This window comes from Columba livia, chromosome 2 (genome assembly GCF_036013475.1).
Source record: "Columba livia isolate bColLiv1 breed racing homer chromosome 2, bColLiv1.pat.W.v2, whole genome shotgun sequence".
In the NCBI taxonomy this organism is placed as follows: Eukaryota; Metazoa; Chordata; class Aves; order Columbiformes; family Columbidae; genus Columba; species Columba livia.
Window position 1 is genome coordinate 65,693,870 of NC_088603.1, and position 22,230 is coordinate 65,716,099.

General features: G+C 36.9%; 1 protein-coding gene across 4 annotated transcripts in view; it reads right to left on the reverse strand.

Moving 5' to 3' along the window:
• CDKAL1 (CDK5 regulatory subunit associated protein 1 like 1) overlaps positions 1–22,230 on the reverse strand; it is a 416,136-nt gene that overhangs the window by 6,592 nt on the left and 387,314 nt on the right. For all 4 annotated transcript variants that reach the window (XM_065055192.1, XM_065055194.1, XM_065055191.1 and 1 more), the window contains 2 exons: positions 21,154–21,237; positions 18,137–18,301 (listed from right to left, as the gene is read on the reverse strand). In XM_065055192.1, coding sequence (XP_064911264.1) covers positions 18,137–18,301; positions 21,154–21,237 — 249 coding nt within the window. The remainder of the gene's footprint in view (positions 1–18,136; positions 18,302–21,153; positions 21,238–22,230) is intronic.

Consider the following 22,230-nt stretch of genomic DNA (forward strand, 5'->3'; position numbering starts at 1 on the left):
TGACTGCATGCTTTAATATATAAGTGAGGGGAAAGAACTGAGCTGAAAGTAAATATAGATTTATTATTAATTTCTCAGTAAATGGTCAGAGTCTTAACCCCAAATCATTACTACTTAAGTTATAGCAAGAAAATAATTTAATGAAAGTAAATTGTAAATATCTGTAGCCACTATGACTATCTTACTGTCTGTCATAGGATAATTCAGACTACAGCTGGTCCATACTCCTGCTCCAAGGGTCAGCTATGGCCTAGTTTGCACAAGGATTTAATTAGTCAGGCTTTGAAAACCTCTAATGATGGAGACTGAACAGCCTCTATGGGCCTTCGTTCTGCTGCTTGAACATCTTCATGGGGAAAATGTTTTTCTTCATATTTAGTCTGAATCCCTTGTTTCAACTTATGCCCACTGTCTCTCGTCCTCCCACATCTACCACTGTGAAGCACTTGGCTTGATCTTCTCAATAACCTTCCCATAGACAGTGGGGGTGATTCTGTTAGGGTCTCCTGAACAAGCCTGGTCCCTCAACCTCTCCTCACAAGCCAAGTGCTCCAGGCCCTGACCATCTCTGTGACCCCAGGCTGAACTCGTTCCAGTTACCAATTCCTAATTTATAGCAAGATCACTACAAATGACCCAGTCGAGTCAGGTCAGCAATAATCCTAGCAGCTGGACCATGGTCAAATACAAACATAAAACACATTTAATAATGGGAGGATATAGAGATTGACAGATCTTAGGCTCAGCTGCATCAAATCTGACAGTTTCTTCTAGGTTTGTCACTCCTTAGGGAGATTATCTTTAACTAGGGTCTACCCTTGACCTACAGAGCAAGTCAGCAAAATTTTCTTTCTTTCTTAGTAGCACTTGCATGATTTGTCTGATTCCTTTGGTCAGAGTAGAAAAACACATTTCCCATTATTCAACTACCTCTCACCTTGATTACTATTACAATGGTCTCCTGTCTGTCCTGTTTTCCTTCTACTTCTCCCCATTTCTGTCCTGCAACATCTGAAAACATGGCCTCTCCTAATAAACAAAAGCAGAGATGCCAATAGGAACATAAATGTGGAATGACATGCCCTATCATGACTCTCTGTCCATGTCACACAGACCCACCGCTGGAACTGCCTCATCCTACATTAACATTAGATTCAAACTTTAATATTCCCATGTAAGAGTATAAAATAAATCCGTTCTCTCTCTGTAAGCTACTGCGCCTGAGCTTAAGTCTCCACTGGTATTTGTCTTGGCAGAATTCTCTCTGCTCTCTTCATTGTTCTTACCTTAGGGTAGGCTCTTGCCTACCTACTTCTTTTCCCTGCCTCAAATAGTCTTTAAGGATTATTCTCTCAAGGAGCCCTCAAAATTTATAGTGCAGTTAAAAGCTAGACAGAAGGCTGAGTAACTTGAGATTATTTAATGACTTCTTCTTTGATGTACACTTTGAGGAGGGAAACAACCAAAGAGATCAACTAACCAAAGAAACAAAAAGACGAGAAACAAACAATCAAGAAAACACAAGCCCAAAACACCTCCAAGATGTTTAAAATACAGTCTTGTGTTGCTTTCCATTACAGTCACTTGTTTTAGCTTGTTTCTTTATATTTACCTACAAATGCTTCCAAACAGGAGTTGACTCTTTTTTAACATATTTGTATTTTGTGCTGCTATTAAACTTAGCAACTTGGTATCCTCCCATTATATAAATAATGCATTGTCAAAGTAACCTGTCATTCAAAGTCAGAAGTAACATTCTGAGAAATAGTCAGTGTGATCTGCCTTTTTTTCTCCCTCCCTCAGGTGTGTGGGGTGTCAATCACTGTTCCTGAAACAAGTGACATGCAAGCCAGCATTCCAGTTAGCACTTGCAACCACAGAAGAACTGAGAGATATTTAAGCAGAAAAAATGTTTTTGATTCAAAAATCACAGTCACACAAGTAATGACTTGAAATGAAGACTGAACCTAGCAGCACGATGTGGACAAATTCAGAATGGGGATCTGTCAGTATTTATTTCCCCGTGCACAGCACAGTTTTATGAAGGAGATGGCAGGTGCTTGCTCTGGGCATTTATCTGATAATTAGTTAGCTAACAGACAAGTCTGTTTCCTAGAGATCACCAGCCCAGGCTTCATGGTTTTGAAAATACATTACAGTGTATTACAGCATGTACATTTACTTGTAATAACACCAGATAACATTTTTCAGTGTGCATACCATGGCCTGCCTTAGCAGATATCATTCCAGAGGATTCCAGCTTGCTCCTTCTTTAAAGGAACATGGGGATATTTTTCTAATAAGTATTTTAAAGTTGTGTTTATAATACAAAAATTTTCCAAGTTTATTTTGTCATATGATGAAAGAATGACAAAGAGCATGTGAATGTTCAGAGGCCATTCTACAAGTGAGGTTATTAGATGAAATACGATAGACTTTTTTATAGCACAAGCCTTCAGAGACTACCATCTTTTTGCTTTCCTTTTACATCTTGAAAAAACGATGACAATTATATGGAGGTCAACAGCAGCTACAGGCAAAGACACAAAAGGTTTCCATCAGAAAGAGTATCCTGTTAAAATGAGCAGCTAGATCTGAAAATATATATTCACACCACAAGAACCACCAATATAACTCTCTGATATTCACATATCAACAGTGAAATTAGTAATACTGCTTTTACTTGGAAGTGAACTCTGTGAATGTATATTAAAACATTACCTTTAAGAGGAATTCTATACTCCCAAATGGTAAAAAGCATAAAATATTAAAAGCCTTTCTGACCATTGTTGTTTGCAAAGAACACTGTGATAAATATCCAAGAAATATCTCAAGGGACATTCTCTTTCAAAATCAGGAAAAGCTTTTAAAGATCTTTCACATGGAGTGAAGTAGAATAAACTGATATATGTGCATATTCTTGGCCAAAGCCTTCCCCTTAATCCTAGAATATGTCATAATACTGAATTTATAGTGTTTTCTTTCATTCCTACAGAACTAAGCATTACAAATAGAATGTTCCAAGGAGACTTCATCATTGCATGATATGACAATCACAGAGACAAAGGATACAGCTCTTCTTACACTCCAACCTCAAGGATAATAAACATGGTACAAAATAAGTAATTTTAATATTTAGGAATGGTAATACCTTTCAGAGTTTCAAATTCCATACCAGTAGGTAGCTGTGGGATCTATCTGCTGCCTCCCTCATTTTACATGTAGAGAAACAAACAAAGAAGATTGAAGTGTCTCCAGTGCCATAACACAAGCCAGCAACCAGGTCTCCACAATTCCTGTCTCAGATTCCAGTTGTCACCAGAAGCCAGCCTAACCTCTCAAAACTTTTATCTCTGGCAAGTTTAAGTTTTAAATGCATTCTATAAGCTAGGCAATGCCTTAATATGTAGTCCCCTGACAATTTCTCTTACATTCATTTTCACAGACTTTTCTGCCCAGTTTTAAACTCTTCCAGTTCCTGGGACTGTAGATGCTCACCAAGCACAGCTGGAATCAGACCCTGGCAAAAAGGTTCATTTCATGCAAGCCTGACATTTAACAGCTAATGAAGTGTGACTGATCTTGACCAACTTTGTGGGTTCAGTGATAATACGAAGGTTTTCTTTTCATATCGTCGTGGCCTTTTTCTTTTTAAGTATCCTTAGTTGTTTTAGGAGGTCTCCCACAGTGCCAGTTAGCATACTTGAGAGCACCTGAGGGAATGTCTTGAAATCTGAGTCTCCTTTTTAATTTCACACTCAGTCAAGTTCAACTGCAGTTAATGGCAGACTCTCTCATGGAAACATCAAACGAGGGTTCCTTTCTGTGATTAGCAAGCCTAACTGCTCTAACTCAGTCTCTGTATCCCCAGTCTCTACAAATGATTCACCAGCCCTTCGCTACAATAAAGATTACATGAGAAAAACCTTTCTTGGCTTGCTGTGAATTTTTATGCTAGATAATCATGATAGCACCTTGGCGCTCAGTCTAAGACATCAAAGAACAGTACGGATCCAATCTACAGGCTGTAACAAATATCTGCCCTCAGGAGAGCACTTCTATGTTTTGGAGGGTGGTCTGACTTGACAACCAATTCCTAAAGGACTGAAGTGTATAAGGGTGAACTTGCACCCTATCACGCTCAAATACTGGCAATTTGCACCTCAAATGACACCCCCAGTGAATCCACTGGACCTCAGTCTTCTCCCACGGAGGTTTTACACAGTGTGCTCTACCAGGTTATGTCTGATAATTCCTAGGATTAGCTCAGGAGGAAAATACTAGATCCTTTGGAATTGACCATGAAGTAGAAAGTACTAATTTATTATTCTTCTCTGAGACTTCATATCCCGGAGTTAGTTTTTCTTGAATGCTGACCAGTCACTGCTGCAATTTGCTTGCACACACGCTACAAAATTTTGATAATTTGTAAATATCTAGTTCCAAGCATTTTAAACTGACCGCCATGAAATTTGTTCACTACGCTAACCTTCTAGCAGATACTTTGAATATGTACCTCATCTTCAGCTGTGAAATGGGAAGACAAAAGCTGCATTTCAGGAGAATAATGTAAAAATAAACTCATTACTATTTTTGAAGTGCTCAGAAATTTAGTTATGGGGTCATGGCAAAGGTCAAAAAGAAACTAATAACTCCCTTGAGAGTGAGGCTTAAACAGTATGTAGCAAATTACACCACTATTACACAATGCACAATGAAGAGGAAAAATATCCAACAATGGCTTATTAAATGAACAGTCTCAGTTCTGTGCACAGAAGGAAACAAATCTGTCTGTGTGTGTGTGTAAACAGTGCATAAGCACATTATTAAAGGCTGAAACATAATATGGCTGGCATTTACATGGAAAAGAGGAACCGAAACTTTTGAATTTCCTTAGTTCAAAGTACTTCACTTAAGACTCCAAATACTTTGTGCACATATGTATTTCTTCTTGTTATCACATTCTATAGGTCTTCAGTGTTACTGCAGTGTTACAGTTTTTTTTTTTTAATATTTTAATAAAGCATTCTTTGTTATTTTGTTGTTGCTTTTGTCTCTAGGTGAATACATGTGTTAACCTGAACTGATTCCTAAGCAATTGGTGCCCTTGATTCCATTTCATTATCTCTGCCCATCCTAGTAACTTTTGAACCTACTCACTAACTTAGGAAATTGAAGAGCAGTCCAGTAAGCTTCATGAAAGTCAAGGGCTGGTAGAAAAAAAAGGGATCTAAATCAGTGCTCCCATCGAGGTAAAGGCCAAATCTCAACCTAAACAATGTTTTTTGCCACCACCCTGCTGACCAATTTGTACTCCTAAAACTCCAAATCCCATGCAATAGTTACACAAAACACCTATAACACATTTTTTGTCCACATGGAAGGTGCGGAGAGGAAGCTGCAGTTTTTGCTGTAGAAACATGGAAGGAATCAGAGGACACAAACTATGGGAATTCAGGCTTTGTTAGTTCAACTGCTACTCACTTGTTCAATCTCTAACTTTGTGAATGCAGCTTTCTTGTACAAAGACTGTCTCTGCTTTGTGGTGCTTCCAAACTAAGTGCAAGACCAGACGAAAACTGGACAAAACATACATATGAAGGGGAGGAAGGTGGTGCTGCTTAGCACGGGGAACAGTTTTCCAACAAACTAGCTTGCTCCTGGTCACAAAGAGTCTGCAGTTCCCACTTCTCCCCACCTTTTCACAGCCAAGGGACGTATCTGATAGGGTGCTACCATTGTATAGCAATGCAGGATATGAGAATGATTTTACATAGTAAACTGTTGCAAAGGTATTTTTTTTGATTTTCAGATTTACCATGTTAGGCCTAAATACAAATGGTAATGAGTTTCTATTAAACACAGTATCAGCAGTTCTAGGCCATTTCCTTGTGAGGAAAAGTTGAGGTTCTTATGACAGATTCACAATCTCTGAAAGGAATTTCACTCACCTCTACACCACCGAAACTTATAAAATCTTTCCTAAAATTAGGCAATACACTGCTTTCATGAAAGTAAATTAAGAAAATCTGAGATAAACACAAATAAAACAGAAGACAACCTGAAAATGGCAAACATATACAAGGTGCCTACAGGGGTGAGATATACAAGGCTACAGGGTGATAACGGTGGGACTTAACTCAGCCTTTAACAAACTGATGTGTTTGGATTTTAAAATGCTTCATGTCTCCATGCTAAAGTTTAACAGCACTATAAAAAGTTTTTTATCACACAAGATACTCTCCCCAGCATAACTCTAATTCATTCCTTTCCAGCTATTAAGAGCTCCACATCTGGCTTTCCCTGTGGTTCTGTGACAAAATCTAATTATGCTAAAGAATCTTAAGCGCTCCTCTCTGAAAAAATAATGAACTAAAGTTTGACATACATGTTGAATAGTTGAAAGAGGAAAATAATTCCTGTCATTCTAAGCACTACTTCTGTTACTTTACCAAATTGAAATTTTTGTATTCAGAAAAAACTCTCTGTGTCAGAAACAGATATTCACAGCCATCCTTTTTGTATGATAATTACGTTATCTGCACTTACCAGGGATTTTGTGTGTGAGAATTGCAAAATAGATTCCATACGGATAAAGTACAGTCAGACTGACTGAAATGACTTACAATCACATATGAAGTCACATCAAAACAAGGACAAGATTTAAAAAAAACCCCAACCCTAGTCCTGATAACAAGACTCTTTCTTGAGGACCAGAAATTCATCTGTTCAATATTATGCATAGGTAGTTTTTGTATCTATGTTGTTTTGACAAAAAGAGCTTAAATGTACTGCCTACACATCTTTGTTTCATCAAAAGTATTTTCACAAAAATTTCCAAGCCACCCCAAGCCAAAATGGAGCATTTGTGAAAGTTCTCTGTCAGCATATATACAGCTATGAAGAGGAATCCATCAATTTGAAAGTTAAGATATTTTTAAAATAATTTTCTCATGTAATATTGTTTCAAGGGCCCCGTGGTTATACTGAGACTAAAGAAAAAGAATATTAATTTCCATAGGGTTTTTCCTTCTTACTTTGCATTTGACATCTGGCTCTCCAGTGAGTCATGTTTCAATCCTTTCACAATTTATCAATCACAGATCCATCTCATGTTGTAGCACATGGGGTGGTCAATCCTTTCTGACAGGCCATGAGTCTACTGAAGGTACTACCATGCCTTGCCAATCACACAACCGGACACAAATTCATCATGTGATTAATAGCTACTAGCTCTCCTTCTCCACACACCATGTATGCTCTGACACGTATGACCCTGACCTGGTAGCCATTGGAAAAGAGGGTACCAGATAGTACCTAGTGAGGCAGGTGAACTCTTCTGGTGGCTGCAGGTTGTCCCATGCTAGAGGCTGGCCATTTCTGCACTAGTATGACAATGTGCTCATGCATCTGTGGAGAGGGCTTCTTTACAGGCCAAGTCACACAAAACAGTGTTTCTACTAGTAAGGTCACGTAAAAAGGCAAAATGAAAAGCGTCATAAAGAAGACATTGATAGCACAGTAACATCAACATTCATTATGGCATTTGCCAACCTGTGTTGAGCCAGAAGCTGGGAAATAACTCTTTTCTTATGGAATGATGAGCTATGTAGGTCAACATGGTCTACCTTCAGGCCCTTAATTATTCTGCGTGATTTTCATCACTGAAACCATCTATAAATGCACATTTCTTTTTAAGAAATGTTTATCATTGACAATTTTTTAAATCCATGTTTTTATTTTACAGCTGGTTTGTCAGCCTTTCTCTACAATGAAGACTATATGAGAAAAATCCTTATTATTTCTTGCACACCTTGAGGGCTTAGATTGCCATGTATTTCAACTGTAGTTTTGACTTTACAATAGGGTATCTTAATTAAAAACGACTTCATGCCAGTACTTGTGACCTTGACAATTAAAAGCTGCAGCACGACTGAAGTACATGTATCTTCCTCGACCATAACTCCAAAGTCTCAGGTTTTTATATTATCCAGGATGGAATAAATATTTCCTAGTTTCCCCAAGATAATAATTTTATTATTATACCAAACCTGGGTTGTGGCCCTGACTCTGGTTAAATAAATGAAAGTAAATATGCTGAAATTGTAACATCTTGTGGGCTTGAATTTCAAACATGGGAAAACTGTACTTGAAGCCCTCTGACTCTTTTGGAACCTCAAATCATGAACCGTTTCTGACGCACACCTACAAATCTGTTTAGAGCAAACACCCAGTGAAAATTATGACCAAGCTTTAGAATCTGTCCTGATGAAAAAGAAAGCCATAGTACCGAAAGGACCATGCAAGAAGACTGAGTGCTAATTCTACTTTAGTGGAATTGTATATAAGATTTGGGCAATCTACACCAACTACATCAACCCACCACCACAGCCTCTCATGCTATACTGACTAGATCATTCCGTGGAATATTCCTCCTTCCTAACACTGGATTAGACATTTACATAAGATTCAGTCATACTTTTTGGATTTTAGCTAGCATGAGTGCCTTAGCTTAGCGCTGGAATAAGTCAGTGGAAAATCTTTCTTCATCTTTGGGCAGGGTTCTGACATCTGAAATAATAAAGTAGAGGTGGGGGAATCCTTCAAGTCATTTAAATACACAATGGGAAGTAGTCAGGGGAAGGTTATCAAGATTGGTGTATTGTACACTAACCACAGGTAAAGCTGCCTTTGAACAGCTTTAATGAAGTCCCTAAACAATTAGTTACTTTTCTAAATGTTTCCTTTCCTCAATGGTCTTTGATAAAGCCCACAGGAACAGCTTGCCTTGGAACTTGTTATAAATCAGAACTGAACCTAAAGTTAAAGAAATTTAAGAGTCAGGTCTCATGAAAACATTCAGCGTAATAGGCAATGAGTTTCTTAGGGGTAGAACGCAAACTTTTGAAGTGATTATTCCTCTTGTAGTTTGAGAACTCCTTTTTTAAAAAAAAAAAACTTAGATTGGGGGACAGATTGTAGGAGGGCAAGGGTTTATTTCTGTTGTTTTCTGGTCCAGTAAATCTGCAACAACATGCTTTAATGGCTAATGGCACAATCAAGACTTTGATCTGATTACATGACAAAGGATCTAGAGTGAATGTTAAACCTCATATGGAACAGTCTGTATAAACACAAAGTTATTGTATGCAGCCTTTGCAGAAGCACTAGTTTACCAAGCTTGCTTAGATACTACAACTTTCTGTGGACTGTCTTTAAGGTTACAGTCACTGTAATGTATTCAACAGGGTCACAGTAAATTCTTTGTTATTCTGGTGTAGTTAGGACTAAATTGAAGGCTCTGAATTTCACAACCACTCCACTGAAGTATAACATTTGAATATTTATCCATTTTCTCCAGCATTGCCATCAAATAGAACGTCATCCTTATTACTCAACCGTAATTTAATTTCAGTTAAAGGTAATAACCATTGTAAATCTGCCTTTGAATTTTTATATGCAAACATTCCGATACACAAAATATAATTTAATACTGATAAAAGCATAAAAAATTAGTTTCTTTCTCCTACTGAAAAGCCTTTTCTCCTTTATCTTATTACCCTTGACGCCAGAAAAAAAATCTCTGATCTTATGTTACTGACAAGCATATTAAAAACACAAACATAAATCACCATATCCTGAGTGGGAAACTATGATTATGAATGGATCTCTGTAGTCTACAACTCACAATTAATTTTAATATTGCTGGATCAGTTCAACATTGTTTTAATAGATTTGTCATAATAAAAATATTTTTGTAATGTCTTAGTACATTCTCATAATCATAAAAAGAATCAACAACATCACAAAGGATGACTTTTAGACTATTACAAAACCATCAATCTACTGAGAATCTAATAAAATTTTTGAACATGTAATAACATTAAAGGATACAGAACACCCTAATTTGCCTTTAACGTGGCTTGCTAATTTCTTTGAAATGAGATACACTTTTTAAACAGTTTTAGGTTAAAAAAGTTGAATTTCACGAGCGTAATATTCATTTGCCCTCAAAACAATCCCAAAGCAAACAAGCCCTCTTATTTCAATGGTTTTGGCAAAAAATGTATTTCTAAGAGGTGAAAGTTCAACATTCCAATACCCTGCATGCATAAAATCAAATCTCCCACTGACCTTTCATTTGGTGATGAGGAAAGCTAAACCACTCTTCTAAACCTCTATTTCCTCTCATGAGCTTCATGTGCCTTTTTCATGCTATCTCATTTAAATATTCATGTAGAAAGACTATTACGATTAGAGCTTTGATAGACAAAGTATCTGTACGAAAATACATAAATATCTCACGCCTCTGACCGTGTGTGTGCTTGCAGGGAAAGGAGAGAGAGGGAAGGAATGGAGAGACCAATTCTGCACACCTGAGCTTTTTTCTGATCTAAAGAGTAGTAATAAAAAGAAAATGGATAATTAAATACTACACGCAAAGATACAACGTATCCATTGGCTTAATATCCTTCACATACCTTTTGTGTTAAACTTTACTGGAGAGGTATAAAAGTCAAACCTACAATGACTTTTGTTGGCATGAGTTAGAAACTGATGACCTCCAAAGCAACAGAAAAACTGAGAAAAATTGTGGCTGCTGTCTTTTTTGATTTTTCCAGAAAGTCAGTTAAAGCTTAGAGAATTTATAACCCGGTATGTTAAATAATAGAGCATTACTAAACTCAAATGCCTTTTACAAAGAGTCTGTTTGATAAAGCTCTGTTCGGAAAGAAAAAATATTTTTAAATAAACTAAATTAAAAAAACTTCCAATTTGTCCCTGTGTCAAGAGAGAACAGAACCCACTCACTCACCCTGCAGTGCAGCATCAGCAGCCCAAGTACTAGAAATGATACACAAAAATGGCAGAACTATTTTAGCACTTGGAGTTTTGCTTCTGGAGGCAGGAGGAGTAGAAAATTTCTGTTTATCTTCCCTCATTCTCCAGAAAATGACTTACAGTTGAATCATACTAGTCATTACTATTTTCATTTATTGCATGCACTGCGCAGGATTAACATAATTATGCAATTAAAAGTAATCAGACAGTGACACTCAGCCAGATAACACTGTCTGTTGAGGAAATGAAAAGTAAATAAACTAAACTTCAGATCTTTTCACCTGAAATGGACTCAAGAAAGCATTTGTTTGAAAAGAGGCTACGTAATATGTGTTGGTTCAGCTGAGCTTCAATCATTATAATCGAAATTCAGCCCTGCCGAGGGACGAGCAGAAAGACAACATGCCCATTAAATTAAAGACCTCAGGATAAAACTACTCGGTGAATGTCTTATGCTGGCTCTTGGTCTTGCTGCCTCAAATCACCTCTGTGTTTTTTAACCCTTCACATAGTGCAGAAAAATGTTGTGGATCAATGAACTACCTTCTATTCCAGTTTGCTAATCATCAAATGATTGCTGGTTAAATTAAAATGTTCATAGAATTACAGAAGATAAGGCTGGAAACAGACTTAAGAGGTCACGTAGCCCATACCCATGACCAAAGGCAGCTGACCTACATCTCAGGCATTTCTCACAGATATTTGCTAAGCATGTTCCTAAAGAACAGCATTGATTAGAATTCCCCAGCCACTACAGGTGGTCCAATGCACTGCTTATCTAAACCCAGCACCAAAAATCTATTCTGCCTGTAAGAAAGAATCCATTCCAAATTTTAGATTCTAAGCTGAGAAACGCTGGGCATTCAAGCAGAAGAAAAAAAATCAAATAAACTCAAATCCCTAAATAAACAAAGCCAACATGTTGTGTGGATAATGTGTAGATCATGAAAATCAACATCTAAGGAACAGCACGTCACAAATTTTTGTCATCTTTTCAGGGACTTTTAAGTTTAAAAAAAAAAATCCATAGGTGGCATTGAGCTCCGCTTTTAGAGAGGAAATTTCTCTTTTCCTACATTAACTTTATAGTGACCTTAGTAAAATAACTGAAGAAAACATAAGAAAAAATATTAATTAAGAAGGATTTAACACCATTTTTATGACCTCTATCTAAAATCAGCAGGGAAGATGAGTAACACACTAAATTAAACAGACTAATACAGGCAAAAGCAGTAACTATTTGTATGCCTTGTATTCCAATCAACTGTTTCAGAAAGAGATTGAGATGGAGCAACTGAGCTAACAAAAGATTATGTTCCTAAGAATGCAAGAGCACCACACACTGCACTATATTTTTATTTTATCTGAAAACCTTTTCACATTGAAAATGCCTTTTTTTTTTTTCAGTATGTTTATCTTAAACAGAAACTTTCCCAATATTTCTCAAACCGCCTCTTCTTAGACATCATGATGTAAAGATCTCTTTGCAAAGTAGCTTTCCAAGAGAGGTAAAAACGTGTATTTTATCTTTCTTCTTTGGAAATTCTGATGTTTCATTAGCATTTATCACACTTTCTATAGTTTCTATTTCTTTAATTTTATGAAAGATTCCTCTCTACAGATCTCTGTGCCATTTTTTTGGACCAAAATTTGCTTCCCTATTCTCTTTTTTTCCTAAATCTCTAATCTCTAGTTCCTGGATCAGGAACCAAGTTTTCCACCACTTTGAAACTCCAACGTATGTAAAAAGTGTGCTTAATAATTACTTCAGTTTTATGCACATCTTCCACATTTCCTTCCAAGTCCTTGAAGGAAGTTTCCAACGCAGACATCTCAATTCTGCTGTGATTTCTTTCATTTCTGTTCCAGCACGAGATACTTTCTTCCCCTTTCTCCATTTTATTTGCCTGCAAGTGAAGCACCCTTTCTACCTGAGATCAGAGAGTTCCCTTTAAGCTACACTTTGTTGACTCCTCTTTCTGGCAGGCTATAAAGAAGTGTTTGATGCATGCATCTTTCCTGTTTCCTAATGTCAGAGAAAAAGGCTAGGTAATGTTTAGAGGTCATCTTCTGCTAATGTAACTAGAAAATTCTTGTGGCTTACTGGGTGACCAGGAACATCAAGCTTCTTCAGCAGTATCCAGAACGGCAGTGCTACAATAACCTAATGCAAAAAGATGAAGGCAGGATGGAGAGAAAAAGGAACAAGCAGACTGACCAAGCGATTGCTTGCTAGCTGAACATCAGTGGGTCACTCCTAATTTCTTCTGAAGATCCCAATGACTTGAATAACTGTGAGCTTAATAGGCCAACCGTGGATGTTATTACAGCCTGGGAACCACAGAGATGTGCACCAAGATCCCAGACTCAAAAAAAGAGATGTTGCAAATGGGGACTGGCACCAGGAGTCATTTGCAGGGCAAGTGTTAGACAAGGAGAATGTTATCACATGAAACAATGGAAAACAGACAACTGAAATTTGTTTGAACAGTAAGTTAGTCTTAGACGCATTACATGAACAGGAATTATGAACATAAAATCATCATGACTACATTATTAGTATCCGGTTAAAATTATTCTTTTCTTGCCTTAACTTTCCATCTGATTAAAATTTCCCACCAAAGGCCCTCAGATTTACACAGCTTTTATTCTGGCAATGCATTACGATTCTGGCAGGTAGCCAGCCTTTTATTTTTATCCTTCAGTCCTTTGGTCTCTTCTTCATATATTTCTCATCTTGCAATATTTTTTCCTTTAGTCACAGAACATATGCAAACAACTAAAATTATTTTTGGAGTACAGAAGCATAACATATTCTATTTCCGTTTCTAACAAGAGATCATATTCTTGCAGATTTTTTTTTTTTAATGCTTAGGTTTAGACAAACCTTTGTGTGTAAACAGGATATACTCATTAGGTATCTTGCTTTGTGCTGCTAAGAAACTGTCAAGATCCCTAAACATGGCTAAATAAACTTAATAAAAAGATGAAAATATTGTTTTCAAATTTAATGACGTTCAGACCATTGACACACACTGTTGACTTTTCAAAAATCTTTATTATCCATGACAATGTACTCAGAAGCATGTGCATTGCAAACTCACCTCCAAAACCTCAAAGTCTAGTTTACCAGAGCACTTAAGAACATAAGTAGACATGTTAAATTGCTTTCCTGAATCTCAAAATGCTGAAGCACATCCTTAATGCTTTGTCAACTCTAAGCCTACCTGAGTGAAAGGATAAAACATCTGCAGCATTTAGATCTTGTTTTTTTTCTTTTCCTGTGAAACTTAGTAGAACTAATTCTTGATCACAGGTTTGAAATATTTATTCACTGTTATGTGTAATCGTAGTTAGTAACTCATTATATGCTCTTGTCTGAGTGACCATTTTTAATGCTACTGTCAACACCTTTTAATGCCCAGTCGACATATATCCTATGTTAGATTTGTTAGAACCAAATAAAAAAATGCTTTTATGCTTGTGTTCATGCTATATTGATTTCAGCTTTCACCTATATATCCTCTGCTATATATCTTCTTAACATTTTATATTATTGAATCACCAACTGCACACTTAAAACCCATATAAATCTATAGTAATTTAAATTTCCTAGTTAATTGAAATTACCAAATGCATTTGACCCCCAAAATAGCCCTCCTGTAAAATCATGCAACTTGGAGACAGCATTCACTTTTGAGTGGCTCATAGAGAAAAAAAAACTCCTGGCAAACACCTGTGCATTTTAATACCTAATATGACCACTACAATCAAGAAGTCTGATCCATTTGACAGCTTTTAACCTGAGCCACTAGCTCCAACATTCCTCTGTCCTTCCTGTCCCAACCTCTCTCACACAGCCTAATGTCACTGAATGTCACCTTATTCTAGACTTAGTCACAGCTTCTTAGAAAATACAATAACTGTTAAGAAATTCCACATCATTTATAGATTAATGGATATTAGGTGTGTTTTTCATATATTGCAAAAGCATGATAAAAAGATATCCTACAAATATCCTGAATTAATTCTATCTATATTTGTCTGCTTTTTATTTGGCGCAGATATACAATACAAAAATATTTTATGAAGTCTGCAAATTGTCCTTTGTGTGACATTCTGCATTCCCCCTTTTCTGAACAGATCTGTTGATTCTACTCAGTGATCTACTTCTTGTATTTCTTTGGACAATTTGTCACCCCAATCATGCAGTCAAAAGGGTAAGAAAAAAACAGGCCTACAACGATTCCTTCGGACACACCGCGTGCTGCTTGTGGTGCTTCCTCTGAGCTTGTAAGGAAAAACTGAGGGACATGCAGCAGATGAGAAAAAGCACACGACTGCAGTAAGCTCTGATCCTTTGGAGTTGTTCCTTAGCACAGCATTTATAGAAGTTTCTTCTCAGAATGGGTTTGTGGCTTGATTTGGCATCCTCACATTATGGTGCTTTCAAATTTTATAACACTTTTATTTTTTTTTTAACCACATGAATAATTTCCTTAAAAAACTGCAGTTTTTAAAGCTTTCACTTTCTGTGAGCATTCCTCATTAGAGAGAAGTACAGCTGTGATGTATTTTGAAACATCTTTTATCATGTCCTGCACAGGCTAATGAAAATTCTGTTAATAACAGCAAGTAATGCCTAGGATACACTACAAAACCAGCATCTTAACTGCTGCAGACTGTCTACAACCTACAGCCCTGACTCAGCAATCTCTCCCTCTTCATCATAGTAAATGCTGAACTCTAACATGTGCGCTGCAGCCCCAGGAATGTACGCAGTCATTAGGAAAGAGCAAAGTGCTTTGTTGAATGAGAATGAACTGAAGCATATAAATGTTTTACTGCAGTACAGCCCATTATCCTGTTCTTTTGATCTAGATTACCTCAATCTACATTTAAATTCCCGTGCTTCTCTGCACTAGCTCTCATGCTGGACCAGCAAACACAAAACAGTCAGAGGAAGCCATACCAGACAGGGTGAGACGAGAGGTCCAGTAGAAACCTCCTGGGCACTTCAGATACATCAGCTACAGGATGTTGGTTGGTGCCTAAAAAGAGCTTCTGCCCACAGGACAGCCACATTGAGCGACAGAAACGTGCCTGGTCTTAAAAGAGCCACCTGGCAGCTGACTACCCTTCCTTTAGAGCCTGGGAAAGTAAAACAGGCACGAATTCTTGCTCATTTTTGTGCAAAGTAGGAAGGAGAAGGTCAAAGGGCCACATGTGTTTTTGGTTTTTGCTTTTATAACCTATTTTAGGTAACTCTTAATTCTCCGCATTATATAGTTTGATAGCTTGACTTCACATAAAAGTTATCCCAGGTTTTAATCTGCATGCTGCCCTTCTGAAAATCTGGCAGAGACCTTTGGCATCTTGTTGAACACCTCAGATCTTTGGTTACTTTTGAGGAAGTATCTGAATGTGTATGTTCCAAGTTGTCTCCTTCTTTCTTCGACCTGTCATCTGTGCACATAACAAGCTATATAAAGGCACACATGATATATGTTGCCCCTTTTGTCTTGCTCATAAGCATCTTTGATCACAATTACATGTCTTGAACAGATTTAGCAGGAAACATTTCCCAGTAGTCCGACCACACAAAACAACATAAAGACAATTTTTTACCCAGCTAAAAACCAACGGTGACTTTCATGACAAACTGACTTTTTTTTTTCCTTGGAACCTACAGAAAGGTCCTGATTTGCCACTTACATTTGATTTATCAGGAGGAACTTCCCCCTAACAATTTCATTTCATGTTCTATATATTACACATTGGCCAGGCATGACAAAAAGCTTTCAGCTGTAGCTTCCCCATACAAAAGATGTCCCATTTACTGATGTATTGAGATCTAGTTTTTTCCAGAGAGCAGAAGTTCCTAGCATGTTAAGTGGGCCAAACATAAATGAGATACTCCCTTGCAGGAGCACTGCCAGCCACAAAAGTCAGAAAAAGCAATTTTCCTTATCATTCGCTTGTTGTAGCTGTTTAGGTGCAGATCTGCACATCTCAATGAGTTCCTATGGAAACTATCAGTATCCTTGAATTTAACAATATTATCTCTCATTTTTAGCATACAAAATTTCAGTCAACAGTCTGCTTGCTTGTTCCCATGCTACAAGCTTCTGGTGGCGCATACTCAGCTTAATGACACACTTGGTTCTCTTCCAGAAGATTATTAAAAAAAGTCTGATGAAAAAATCAGCTGTGTTTAAATAGCTATACAGTCCAATCAGACAGTTTGAAGGTTTTGGCTGTTTTTTTGTCTTACAGACCCTTATCAGGCAAATATACACATACACAGAGACAGTATTCAAAAGCGAGTTTAGTAATGTGTTTGTGCTTATGTTTCATGATCTGCCAAACACATTACAGTAGGTGCACTATTGTTGCTCTGTGTTATCATAACCAGATTTATTCAAGAGAACAAGTGGCTTAGCTTAACACTAGTCACATAAGGTATGCATTGATTATTTCTTTTAAGAATGACTACTTAGAACTTTAACAAGGATGCATATATTCTTTAATACTTGTCATCAATTTACTGTAAAAGCAGGAAGGTGGCTGATAAACCGCCAATTATCCTCCTTCCATGTGTTAAGTTATTGGTACATACTTTTGGGGATCCTAACAACAGTGCTGAAGAAAGGACATCAAATGATGCTTAGAAATGTGATACACATTTTCATTTCACACTCCATCAGTTTTACAACTAGAGCTCCATGAAATGTATGAGAATCTTTGGCTAACAGCCATTTCTACTGAGGTGTAAAATAAGGATCACATCTCTTTGAAAAAGTCTTCACATGACTAAATCAGATGTTGACCTTTTTCCAAAATATATTGTAAATACCCTTTTCCTCTACTCATCAATTAATTTTGAATTTCTGAACTCGGTGTTGATGTGTTTCAACAGACATGTAATCAATACACATTTTTTTTGTAGAGCAAAATAAACAGATTCATCCTTCCACTAAACTAGAACTGAAATACACTGAATTATATAAATACTGGTGTTAAATCTTTTTCAATTCTAATAAGTAATTTCCTCATCTTGCACCCTGGAACAAGAAACAAGCGTATTATTGCCTTTACAGTCATTAAAGCAAAGCTATAGGCAGCAGCAAAAACATATTTTAAATTCAGATTTCAGTAAGTCAGGAAAGATTAAAGCTTCATGCATACATAAAAGGGGACTATAAAATGCTAACACATACATAGCATGGAATCATTATGCTTGAACAGCTGCTGTTTTACCAGCGTAGTAAAGCAGAAAATGTATTTTGCTCACCTCTGTTAAACCAGAAACTTCTCCTTTTGCTAACGGTCTGGTGATGGATGCAGTGTAAACTCTGGCATCTGACACTGGTTGCCCTTTCATAAAATGTTTCCCAGCTTCATAAATATTCACTTCTACCATCTTACCCATTAACAGAGGATCCTTTGGCACAAGAACCTTTCAAATAAAGATAAAGACATAGTTACTAAATACTACAAAGGACATCTGTGTCTCCAGCTTCCACACAGAAATCAGATTGTTGATAAACATCAGAGAAAATCCTAAAACTTTAAAATTTTAGTCACCAGCACAAACTGTAGCCCCCAACACACTTGACCAGTAGTATCTCCAGCTTCCATTCTTCAAGAGCTTTGCAGTGTTAGCTCGGGCCGTTTTGACTCCAGCTGATTCTGTGAGACGTATTTTTTGACTCATGAAAAAGTTGGGCCTGAGTTGCAACATCTGAATCCAGACCCAAACAGCTCCCAAGGGCACTTGCACTACACAGTTCTAATAGGTTGCTGTAAAGATTCCTATTTTCATAACTATCCCATGACACTTTTTTTTAAAAAATGTTTTTGAGTCTGTAAATGCTTCAGGATAGAAATTATGCCCTTGTTTCTGTTTGAACAAGTCCTTACTTTGTGCAGGTCCTTTGCAGCAGAGATGCATGATTAAAAATGAATGCCTGTGGAAACACATGAGTGTGTTTCCTGGGTCAGCAAGTAATGCCACCCTTCCCTGAACTTGCACAATCATGATACCTAGACAGTCCCATAAGAACTTTACAAAAAAGGATACTATATAACAGATGTTCCTAGGTCATGCAAGTTACAAAAGAAAGAGCCCAAGGTAAAGAAAGAGCCCAATGTACATTAGCAACATTTTTTTCTGGAAGTATGAGTGGAATAAAAAGGCTCTAAAAATAGAGAAGCAGTTAAAACAGAAAAGTGAAGCCGTTTCCCAATTAAACAATGAAAAACAGAATCACGGGGATTTATTTAATCACATTTACTTGAAGCTCATCCACACAAAACTGCAAGCTTTTCAAAGGTGATGAGCACCTCAAGATACTGAAATGAAGTAATTAAGGATCACTGGGCCTGTGACCTCTGTAAATCTTGGTATCCCTGTATGCAAAATGGCAGTAACTAAACATAAATCCTCCGGGACAGATAGGAGTGTGAGACTACTACTTAAGAAAGAGGTTAAATGAAAATATCTGGGAGGTACTGTAAACAACCAAGCAGCCAGGCTTGGTGTACACTCCTACATTTTTAAGACATAAGTATTTGTTAGGAAAAAAACCCTAACCATATTTCTAAGAAACAAAGTTACACCAACAGAAACCCTCATCTTGACTGTTTTTCTGGCAAAGATCCCTTTGGTCAGCTCAGAACACTTTGTTCAATGAACTTAAACTGCATCACCAAAGCCTCCACAGGCATGAGCTGTAGGTCCACCAGGACGCCTGCCAGTGTAGCTCTCGCAATGGGGCTTTATTAGCAAACTCTTTTAATAACAAAGAGCTTAATGAAGAGAAAATAAGTTTGATAACTATTTGAGTTAATGGAACATTACACCAGGACTCTGACCTTCAGCTCCTAAAGTACAACACAATATTTAGTGACTCAAGACTGGTTTTAAATTTACTATAATTAAAATCACTGTTATTAAAGTTAGTCACAAGCACCAAGTCTTGTGTTTACCTGGGCAAACAGTAGGATATTATCTTTGTCAAACATGCCACAAGTAAAATTTTTAGGGAAAAGACATTTTAATAATGGAAAGTATTTCTTCCATAATAAAATGTAAAATTACTCCCTATGTTATTATTTGTATTTTATGTATTCTTTATCAGTCCCAATCAGGAGTTGTATTAGGTGCTGTACAAACATCCCATAAAACATCAACACTTCCTTTTGCACATATTGTTTTCCCTTTAATTAATGAAACTTTCATAAAACAAGCATTGAACACTAAAAAGTCCCAAGCAATTTCTTTTAATCTCTATACGGGAAACCATGTTCCTCAAATCTGACTGATAAGCTACAAAAGCATGGAACAGCAATATACAAGACTTAGACACACGTGAAAGACGTAATGAAAGAAAAAAAGTGATTTATCAAAAAATGAACCAGATATATAATAGAAACAGATATTTCAAGAGCACTAATGTTACTTATCACTAAGCAAAAATACATAAATAAACACTGTAACATAACACGTAGCCAGAAGAACACACTATTAGTGACTATAGAAGCACAGCTATCATTAATAGCCTTTCCAGGTTTAGACAACTGAACAACCAAATGTAGCAAAAGCAAACTATGGACAGTTCAATGAAAGAAAATGAAGAACAAGCTGAAGGAAAAAGCAGAATTAAATCAGGATGATTCAGAAAAGCCAGTTTTATTGGTTTTCATTAAGCCATCTGCTTTAGAGCAAAAATAATAACTTTGTGAAATAGATGCTGTACTTGGTTCCTAGCTCAAAGATATTGCTTCTGTGTGGAAAGAATTCATTTATAGAAAGTACATAGAAGGAAATACAACATATCAGTCTGAAGTTTCTGACCCTTCCTTTCTTTGATTTTTTTCCGCCCCCCCCCCCCACAAAGTGCATTGCCTGAAAGGATTTTCTAAAAGATGTATGGAAATCATTGAGATTCACTTATTCAGAAAAGAATGCTTTGGAGACACAGAAATGAAAATTACTGCAATAATTAACAGCTTCTTAAACCATTAAAATAATGTTATTTAGATATATAGCATGTATCCTCCTCATGCTGTATACTCGAAAGAGTTGCTGTGTATTTCTTAACATAATGTCAGGTAAATTGTATTTACAACAGAGAAACCAAATACCTTGTAAACAACTCCTGATGGTCACAGCTTTCCTGGAAAGGTTTCTGACTTCTTTAGTTTTTCTTTGCCCCCTTCCCACCCCGTGGCACACTATGTTGCTGAGACTATCAGAAAGCAGTAATAAACCAAAGATATATATATATATATTTAATCTAACCATACCTGCTCATAGAAAGGATTGTGAGCAACATAGTAATTGGAATCAAAGGATTCTTCTGTTACCAGAACTCTCTGCCTCTCACCAACCTGGAAAATAAAAGACAAGAGATATGACTCAGAAAACAAAAATAATGAATTACACCCCAAAGAGAGTTGCAACTACAAACACACACTCGAAGCAGAAATAATCGAATTCTATGTCAGCAAGAAAGTGGGGCAGAGAAAGCCCTACTTCAAACTGTTTATAATTGACAGGGTTAAGAGTTAGAATTGAGGGCTAGAACTGTGGTACTGTAATGGCTTAACATGAAAACCCAGTTCAGGAATATGAACTGGTTTTACTTATTAACACAATAACAAATAAAATGTCAGATGTGCACAGACTCTGCTACAGCTTCCTCCAACTAATGAAAAAACTCCCCTTCAGCATAAAATTCTGCAATCAATCAGAGAGTAATCACCCCCAGCCCTATGACAAACGAAACAACTAGCAGCACCTGGGAGAATCAGGAAACTGTAGCACACTGCACAACTTCTAGATGCCATCAAACTAATCTATTTGCCTTCTTTTTTAAAAAAACGCCCTTGTTATTTACAATGATAGGGCATATCTTTATCCCTTCTCAGTGATTTCACTAAGCTGTACTCAGGAGATCACATCCATTCCCATGACAGTGGAGTCAACACTGCATACTACAAATGAAGAAGAGTTTTTAACAACTCATCAACACAGTGATATTAAAAGCCAAATAAACACTGGCCTAGGAAGCCCAGTGTTTCAATTATACCTCTCAGCTTCCAAATGCCCAAAGTTTCAAGGAAGCACCAAGCTGAGAACTAGTTAGATGGAAAACCCCAAGACAAATCAGTGGCATGTAGTTGCCAAGCAGATATGAATCAAAAAACTGAATTTCCTCAAAATTCAAAATCCTCCCCACAACACCTTTGAATTTGTCCACTACCGAGTTGTATAACGAAGTTTATACATTATATTAGCTATAGCCTAACTTCTGCAAACCTTGCAGGACATTTAGTCTCAGCACATATCTTTTTTTTTTTTTTTTTTTTTTTTCCCATCTA